General features: G+C 43.6%; 1 protein-coding gene across 4 annotated transcripts in view; it reads right to left on the bottom strand.

Moving 5' to 3' along the window:
* Window positions 1–3,583: 3,583 nt before the first annotated feature.
* PDSS2 (decaprenyl diphosphate synthase subunit 2) overlaps window positions 3,584–10,033 on the bottom strand; it is a 230,023-nt gene continuing 223,573 nt past the window's right edge. For 3 of the 4 annotated variants that reach the window (XM_059700799.1, XM_059700800.1, XM_059700801.1), the window contains one exon: window positions 3,584–4,484. In XM_059700799.1, coding sequence (XP_059556782.1) covers window positions 4,438–4,484 — 47 coding nt within the window. In that variant the 3' untranslated portion in view covers window positions 3,584–4,437. The remainder of the gene's footprint in view (window positions 4,485–10,033) is intronic. The other variant, XR_009453445.1, reaches the window with a different exon arrangement.

Genomic DNA, 10,033 nt, shown 5'->3' with positions numbered 1-10,033 from the left:
CTTAGTAAATCCTATCTTCCCTAAACCAAGGACACAAGAGTAAATGGTTTTCACTTCTCCCTAACTAGAGGGTAAATAGTTTAAATCTTCCTACTCAGGGAGACAGATAACAGAAATCCAATTAAGTGACATTTGCCAACCACACCCAAGGACAGATAGGTTAAGAGTATAAATCTCATTTTGGTGCATCAGCATAAAGCTGATGAATATTCTATTGATCTGTTCCTAAGACCTCCCCTAAAGCCCAGTCTTTAAAACCCCTGAAAATGAAGGTCCCTGTGCACTCTCTCCAAGAAGCATGCCAGTGCCATTCCCTCCCCCCCGCCCCCCGCCAGGTGTCCTCTAACTTCTAAGGGACCCCATGAGACTTGCAACCAGGGGAGCAATGGGCAGCAGCAGCTTGTCCTGGGCTAACCCCCTGAACCTATTTCCAAGGCCCCCTTTTCCCTTTTTCTCTAACTTCTCAGTGAGTGAAAACAGCCCAGCCTAGGTTCTCCTGTTGCTTCTTCTATGTCCTTCCTTGTTTCACTGCCTTAAGGATGTTTTTGCTGTGCTCAATAAATTCTCTTTTAAAAATTAAATTTATTGGGATGACATTGGTCAACATGAACATATAGGCTTCAGGTTTGGGTTTCTCTGTTACAAGGTCCGTATATTGCACCGTGTGCCCACCACCCAAAGTCAAATCTTCTCCTGTCACCACATATTAAATGAATTCTTATTTTTTTACACTTTGTCTCTTGAGTGTGATCTTTCCCTCAAGAAGACAAGCACCCAGGGCTCCTCATTTTCTTATCTCCCTGTATCTCCCCAGTAACAGGGACCTGGGAGTGAATGACCAATTGGGAGTGCTGGTGAAGCTGGGAGGGAAAAAGTGGGGGATGGAAGGACGGACTGGGCAAGGAAGGACTATTATGCCAGGGACAGGGCGAACCGAACACATGCACAGCCAGCAGAGGGGACACTGAAGACTCAAGCCTTGGAACATGGAGGAAACAGGAGGCTACAGGCTCAAGATTTTTGGAAAGGAGAAAGAAGTCTTATTTGCAAAGAGAAGTAAAGGGAGAGAGGAAGAGTACTATCTGGGAAGACTCTCAGGTGGGGAGGTGGGACATGAGGCCAGCTAGCCAGAGGTGGTCCCTCTGTGAATGGGGCTAATATTTACTCCCAGGGACTGGTGATGGGATTCAAACAAGATGGAATCATGAAGGCCCTTAATAGGGAGCCCTCACGAATGCAGTCTTTATTATACTAACTGGTAGGGAGCAGAGTGCAGGTGAGTTCAGGGACCTGAGGTGGGTGAGGTTTGGAGGAGATAACTGGCAGGTCTGGGGGGACCAGATGGAAGGAGGCATGATAATGGTTAATGACTGATTTCTGGAGATGGGGATAGTGACATAGAGGGGGTAAAGGAGGAGACACCTAAGTCACAACTCTACCATTCCTTGGCCTCAAGAAGTGTGATGAAGCATGTCTTGGTGCCCCAAACTTCTCCCTAGAGATTGTGTGAAATTATAAGGACTTAATATGAGTTAACAAATAAGTATCCCTGAAGAAGGGGCCTGGAGAAAGGCTATCAGTATTGAATATTCTATTTTTTTAAAATATATTTTATTGACCTTTTACAGAGAGGAAGGGAGAGGGATAGAGAGTTAGAATCATCGATGAGAGATAAACATTGATCAGTTACTTCCTGCACACCCCCTACTGGGGATGTGCCCACAACCAAGGTACATGCCCTTGACTGGAATCAAACCTGGACCCTTCAGTCCGCAGGCCCGACGCTGTATCCACTGAGCCAAGCCGGTTAGGGCAGTATTGAATACTTTAGAGTGAATGAACCAATGTGTTAGGTTTAACAAAAGCATGCCAAGATGCTGAGGGAGTGAGAACTCTGCAAGGTGCCCCAGTGGGCAGAGCAGAGCACTGTCACTCAACAGTAAGGAAAGGTCCCAAAGAAAGCAGAAAGGTCGTGTTGAAACAGGAGCCTGGGATTTCACATCATACAGAGGTGAGCTGGGAGTACTAGGATGCCTGTGAGGCAGCTTCGCAAGGAGCTTTTCTGCATTCCTTCAGAGCCTCTCTCTCTATATATATTTACTTACTGATTGATTTCAGAGAGGAAGGGAGAGGGAGAGAGATAAGAGACACAAATGCTGAGAGAGAATCACCAGTCAACTGCCTCTTGCACACCCCCTAGTGGGGATTAAGCATATGCCCTGGCCAGGAATTGAACCGTGACCTTCTGGTTCATAGGTCGATTGATGCTCAAACACTGAGCCCCTCCCTCTTTGGGTTTCACCTTGTCCTTGAGCCTCACAGTATCTTTGTTATCTAGACAGTCAGAAATGTCAAACTTTTAGGAAGTAAGACACAGCTGGAAGGGAGTTCATACATTCTGTCGTTTAACCTTATTTTACAGATGAGGAAATCAAGGATCAGAGGAAAGTGAGTTGCTTAAGGTGACATAGCAAACCAGCAGCTAAATCAGAATCAGAAGAGCCCTAGAATCTTGCCTTGTGTCCTGCGGAACCGGCCATCTGCTCAATAGAACCTACAGCTCGCTTAACTTCCTGCACACCCACACAACACCACGCACAGCTCCTCTGTGGAAGTTAATGATTAAAATCTGGTCTGCTCTAAAGCATCTAACCAGTTACTAATTAAGCAAATTTCTGTGAGAAGACATTTCAAACAGAACAGTGTTCTCTTTTTTTTTTTTTTTTTTAAATATATTTTATTGATTTTCCACAGAGAAGAAGGGAGAGGGATAGAGAGTTAGAAACATCGATGAGAGAGATCGATCAGCTGCCTCCTGCACGCCCCCCACTCGGGATGTGCCCGCAACCAGGGTACATGCCCTTGACCGGAATCGAACCCGGGACCCTTGAGTCCGCAGGCCGACGCTCTATCCACTGAGCCAAACCGGTTCGGCAGAACAGTGTTCTCTTAAGCTAAATCTATATGCCTTCAAATTGTAGTTGGCATAAACTGTACAATTATAATATTTCAAGGATACTTAAAAATATTTCATAATACAATGCATCAGCCTCTAGCTTTAGATTTTCTCCTCATTGCAGGCCTCATGCTAGGCCATGATAAAATGGTTTTGTAACTTTCTTGGGGGTGATTTAACTAAAATAACTTCGCTTAGTGTTGGAGTGAACAAGGTAATAAAAGCTGTTTGCTGTGCCCCTGTCTCCAGACAGGGCTGTAATTACACCACAAGGAAGAAAGCAGCTGAATCCCACTCCCGGTCATTTCTGTGAACTCAGCCTCCTTGTCATCGGTGCTCTCACATTGCACGGGAACCACAGAGCTATCTCCTGTGAGTCGCAGAGACAGGTCTGGTTGCAGGGCTGTGAGCTGGCTTACATTCCTTCTGAAACTGATGTCTGTGGTTCAAAAACCAACATTGACATTCTGAGGTTTTAAAAAAGTATTGCCAATGAATTCCCCTGAGCAACACAACACACACACACACACACACACACACACACACACACACACACGAAACTTGTAAAAATTAAAGGTATTCTTTATGCCAAAGTATTACAAATAAATGCATCTTACTCAAAAAAAGTATTTTGTTCAGTTTTTAAAAAAATTTTTATTCTTTGAAATGTGTTTAAAAAGAAAATTGATCTTTAAGAAAGAAAAACAGGCAATTCCTACTACAACCAAGTTAACTTTTGATAACGTTTTAATCTCTTAATTCAACTATTTGGCATTTTTTTCCCCCAACAATTTTCCCCAAATTGTACAAAAACCATGAAGTGAAAGTATATTCACATGGGGTCTGTAAACACAGAGACATAACTGCCAGAAGACAAAGCATAGTTTTTCTTAATCACTGAACTGCCCTCTGGTCACTGGTCTTTGAAGCGACAGTCCCCCGGCCTGGCACTGTCAGCGTGTCCCTTGACACCTGCAGCGCCCAGCTTGCTCTGTCCTCTCTAGAAGGAAAACCACAGGCCACCGCCCTGGCGCCATCCCTGGCTCGGTCCAATCAATAAGGACTTATTTCCTGTCCATTTGCTGAGGTCACAGGAGCGAATCTCATTAATTATTTCTGCTACTGCAGCCTCAAGTGTGCTTCTGGCGTGACAAAGGAAAACGGCTTGACCTTTTTTTCTTCTAATTTTGTTTGTAGCAGTTCCAAAAAGATGGCAGTATGCATTTAGCAATGTGATAAAAAGAAGAAAAAACCATGTGTATGTTTTTAAAGTCATTAGCAAATTGAGATATTTCATTATGAAAGCTCGCTGGATCACCTCATCCCTGTTTTTCCAGCTAATGAACAATAGTGTCTTTTTAATTTGGTGTCACGAAAATCTGGTCACAGCAAACACAATGTTTTCTAAAGCAGATCTGGCCTCGGAGGGAGGAAAGCTCTCCAGGGCCGCCAGGGCCTTGTTTCCATGGTAACGACACAGGTCAATAGCTGAAGTCACACCTTTGCCAGCTTTGATTGCTTCTCGCAACTGTTAAGAAACAAACGCACAATAAAAGTCAGTTTTTAAGGTACCACAATTAAACTGGGGAGGGGAGGTGAAAAACAAAGAAGGGGACAACCAGTATAGATTGCTGTGCCAGCTCATTCTCTTGAGGTAAAGAGGACATCATCCCCCAGTGCTCTCAAGGCACTAACGTTCAGAACCTAAGGCTGCGCAGTGTCTGCCTCAGGGGAGCACAATGGGCCCCAATGAGCCCAATTACACCCCCGCAGACTCCCACCCCCTGGTGTCCTGAAATGTGCCCTGCTGGGGGCTGGGGGCGTGACGTGGAGGACATTTGCGTTTCTGGCATTTTGAATTCAGCAGCCTGATATTGTCATGTGAGGAAGGCTTCATTAACATCCTAGTTAAAAATTATATTTTTTCTCACTGTATGTTGACACAATAGTCCATATGAAAATTCAAGGAAGACGCTACATTTAAAAAAATGAACACTACATTTTAAAACTAAAATACTTTATTTGGGAAGAATGAATTGAAAATAGCCTTTGTAAAGAATAAAGTAACTCTCATCAACAAATAGAACTGCTTTCCGCCCTAACCGGTTTGGCTCAGTGGATAGAGCGTCGACCTGTGGCCTGCGGACTGAAGGGTCCCAGGTTCGATTCCGGTCAAGGGCATGTACCTTGGTTGCGGGCACATCCCCAGTAGGGGGTGTGCAGGGGGCAGCTGATCGATGTTTCTCTCTCATCAATGTTTCTAACTCTCTATCCCACTCCCTTCCGCTCTGTAAAAAATAAAATAAAATAAAATATATTTAATAGAACTGCTTTCCAATAAAATGGTTACACTTTAGGGCCGAGAAAGATTTGGTCTGTCCACCCTCCCCTTGCCCCGATTCCACCTTTTCTTTCTCAGTGACAGCCTCACATCTGCCTAACTCACTAACCAGAAACCCGGGGTCCTCCTTCATCCCTCACATCCCAGGCACCATGGCAGCACCAGCCTTGTCTACCCTCGACTGCACTTTCTGGCCCCCAGAGATTGGGTGGGGCCAAGTGACAGGTTTTAGTCCATGGGAATGATGCATGTCACTTTGGGCTGCAGCTTTTAATTGTCCATGTGAGTCCCTGCAGAGCTTTCCCTCTGGCACACCCACGGCCACCCTGAGACGCTCCTCAGCCTGGATCCCAGAGGGACCCCGTGAGCCACCATTGTGCCTCTCACACCTGAAAGGGACCTGTCATACCAGTGAGAAACATGTCTTTGTTGTTTCAAGCTACAGAGATTACGAGGGTGTCTGGAGCCCTCTTGACTGATACCACCACTAAGTCCTAGCTATTCTGTCTCCTTTAAAGCTCTCAACTTGATCCTCTGCTCTTTATTCCCATTGCCACTACGATAGTTCAGGCTCCCATCATCCCTCATCTCCTACAGAGTCTACCCACCACCAGTTCTGCAGCCCCTGGACTCCATTTGTCTCCCCCTTTCACCATGTATTTAGGGAGACTACTTGTAGCTTCATCTCTGCCATCAAGTTCCCCAAATTGCACTTGGGTGGAATGCACTCAGCTAGGGTGACACCCTAAGGGACTAGGTGCCACTATGCATACTACAGTACAGCATTATTATACAGTGTTATATTTAATTCTTCATTCATCCATCTATCTGTTCATTACATGTTAAGCTACTGCATAATCCATGAAATATAAAAGAATAAAAGAAATAAGCTGTTTTATTCCTCTAATTATAAGACGAACATATGTCCAGAGAAGCTTAGGGGCTCACTCAAATTATAGATGGGATAGTGGCAAAGCTGAGATGAAAAGCCAGGAGGGAGGAAGAGAGAGATAACAAGAGAGAGAGAGAAGGAAACATCAATTTGTTGTTCCATCTACCTATGTATTCATTGGCTAATTCTTTTATGTGTTTTGACTGGGGATGGAACCCGCAACCTTGACATATCAGGATGCCACTCCAACCAACTGAGGTCCTGGCCAGGGCCCAGAAGCCAGGTTTTGCTAACACCCAGTCCAAAAGCACTTGATACTATGCTCCACCAGACTCTCAGCACTCCACGGACATTCAACCCTGCATGTGAACTTGGGGACTCTTGCAGCCTAGGGTTCCCGGGTCTCTTGCAAATCACCAAATGCATGAAGACACTAAAATGGTGCTGGGTATCAGAGGCAGCCAGATTTAAACTCCATTCTAGCGTAGTAATCTTAGGGAAAGATTTATTTATTTATTTATTTAAAATATATTTTTTATTGATTTCAGAGAGGAAGGGATTGGGAGAGAGATAGAAACACCAATGATGAGAGAGAATCACTATTTGGCTGCCTCCTGCATGCCCCACACTGGGGATTGGGCCCACAACCCGGGCACATGTCCCGACCAGGAATTGAACCATGACGTCCTGGTTCATAGGTAGATGCTCAACCACTGAGCCATGCCAGCTGGGTTTAGGGAAGCCATTTAACTTGCTGAGTTCTAAAAGGAGAAAATATCAGTTCCATGAAGGACTGCTGGGAGGACTACATGAACCAGCAGAGTGCTTGACCGTGCTGAAGCACCACAGATGTTCACAAGGACTTCATTCTTCTTCCTCCTCAGCGTTTAGCCACTGCCCCGTTTTCATCAAGTTTGTAGGAACGTAACTATGCCCATTCATCTCAGGCCCTCTGGCTGCTTCTGTGTTACAACAGCAAAGTGCAGAGTCGAGGAGCTGCCACAGAGACTGTATGGCCGGCAAATCCTCAAATATTTACACTTTGGCTTTGATAGAAAGAGTCTGCTGGCTCCTAGACTAGAACAAGGACTATCTTCTACTTAGATTCAACAATAGTTAATATTTGGCCATTTTTATTCTGTGTGTGTGTGTGTTTGGAACCATGTGAAAATAAGCTGGGGGCAGTGATAAATTAGCTCTCCGGGGGAGGATAAAGCGTTATTTGTAGCATTTGCAGAATTTTGTGGTATGAACACTCCCATCATTGAGCAAGCTACGGAGGGCTGTGGGATCACAAAATTCTTGAATATTTAACAACAGGCTCTGGGCGGGTAGGACCTGCCCTGGACACACCACGGAACACAGGATGCTTAGTCCTTGTTTGGACGTGTGTCTCCTAAATTAAGAACACCCCCTGATACAAGCCAGAATACCATTATCACAGCTGGAAAGCTCACAACAGTTGTCTAATGCTATCTAATACCTGGTCCAGGTGCAGATTTCCCCATCAGACTCTAAAATGTCTTTTTTAGCTTTTTAAATTCCAACCTCATCAATCCTGGTTTACACATTTCATTTGTTGGCTATGACACGTTAATCCTTTTCCCCCTATGACATTGCTATTTTGAAAGGACTAGGCTGTGTTGTACAATGTTCCACATTCTGTATTTCTCTGGTTGTTTCATTTAATTTGGTACTCTATATAGTACTCAGTTAGGCTCAAATGAATATTCAAAGGTGGCTCATATGGTATGTAACCCTACAATGAAGGGTAATTTAGATTAGGACATGACAGCACCAAGGAGGACATCACTGAAAGTTACTCAAATCCTAAAAGAATGAATTTCTCTCATCCAATGATGATTTACCCCCAGTTAACAGCTGAATCTGTTCTGTCCGCAGAGGTGGGCTCACAGGGTTTTGTATATACCAAGGAACTTGATAGAGTCCAGGTATAAAATGCCCATATAACGACTCACCAGTAATGTAATCCTTCAGGGAAGGTATTGTTCCTCACAACCATCTGTAAACACTTATACCACCTACACAAACTATTGGCTCAAAGGAAATCCTTTAGATATAATTCATAGACTATAAATGAGATTCATTTTATATTATAAATTTGAATAGGCAATGGGTCTATCCTGAGAAGACAGTCTTGTCCTACGTATATAAATGTGACAAAAAACCACATAAGCTGGGGTTCAGACTTGGCTGACCATAAGATTCACACGGGGAATTTAAAATGCAGATGCCTAGGCCCTGTTCCTGGAGATGGGAGTCAATGTGCTTCCTATGCCATTCCGATGATTAGCCAGATTTGCGAGTACCTCACTAGTGAGGGCATGTATTTTGAGTTACTCTATTTTAAAAATAGTTGTATTGGGTTTATATTGGTTCAGTCTTTGCAATGATCAAATTCAATTCAACAAGCATTTGTTGGGCACCTATGTAGCCTAGGTATGTATGCTGTAGGGCTGGAGGTACAGAGAAAAACCCAGCTTCCCAGGACCGCCTGTAAGAAGGGCTGTTATAGAGCTACAGGGCCAGAAAGGGTTAAATAGAACACAGAGGGACTGGACTTATGACCTTGATTCTAATAGCTACAATAGAAACACCACAAGTGAAAAAAACATCCTTCCACTTTGCCTTCACCTACATTTTGACTGGGCAAAGCCCAAGTCAATGCAGAGACAGAACTTTCCATATTAGGATGTGGCTAGAAGAGCTGGTGGGCCCACACTGGCCCTTATGACTGGAAAAACACTTTAGCTGTAGGAAAAATAACTCACACACACACTGAAGGTAAATTATTAGTCTGTGTTTTATTTCCTTGATATAGCACTTTAGGGCACTAATATAATTAAATCTCTAATTAATTCCACTGAGTAATTGTATAATTGTGGCATCACCTGAAATAAATTAAGTCCAATCCTCTGCTAGAGGATCCAATTAAAGGTATTAATACAGACAAGAGGATGTGAAGTACTTAAAGTTAAGTGCACTATTACTTAACATTTGTTAAAAGGTGTTACTAAACACCTTTTCAGCAATAAATGTTGCTTTGAGAAAATCATTGTATGTCTCTAAAAACCATTTGGTTCGAAAGTACAAGCCTCTGCCATGGGATCTACTGTATCTTTCCATGTATAGGATGCTATTTTTTTTCTAAAATCATTAGACTGAAAATTGAGGGGTGTCTTATACACAGAAGTCAGCAGAGAAGGGAGCGAGTGAATGCGTAGCTACCCAAATCTTGTCAAACAGGCTTCCTCCAATCATGAGCCTTATTGTTATTGACGTCAACTGATGCCATAATTGGAGGTGGCGAGTGCACAGATGCAACAGGGACCTGAGTGTTCTGAGACCATAAAGGTGTCAAGAAATAAAAAGATAAACACTGGTAAGTGATTGTCTTACTCTGCAAAATTCAAACTGAATGTAATCAGCTATACAAAAGAGCATGGAAATAGAGCTGCAGAAAGACAATTAGGACCTCCTCCCACTGAGTGTATGATCAGACAGTGGAGAAGACAGGAAGAACAACTCCTTAAGATGCCAAAAAAAGAAGAAGGCCCTAAGAGTAAAACCAGTAAAATGTTTAAAATACTGATTTCTTAATTTTGGGTTGGAAGAGTGGGGGGCTTCTTATAAATGGGGATGTCTTATACATGAAAAATATGGTAAAGTAGCTTTAGGAGAAGTGGAGGCTGAAGTCACTTCTCTCCAATGAAACCAGAGAAAGACTTGAAGACCTAGAAGAAACCCCACGCACAATCCTATCTTACTTCATTTGGCAGAAGATACTGGGATGAGAGATATTGCACAGGGAACTTGTGAAATA

The sequence above is a fragment of the Myotis daubentonii genome, chromosome 6 (genome assembly GCF_963259705.1).
Source record: "Myotis daubentonii chromosome 6, mMyoDau2.1, whole genome shotgun sequence".
NCBI lineage: Eukaryota > Metazoa > Chordata > Mammalia > Chiroptera > Vespertilionidae > Myotis > Myotis daubentonii.
Note: the sequence above shows the minus strand (reverse complement) of the source record. Positions and strands in the feature narration are given on the sequence as shown.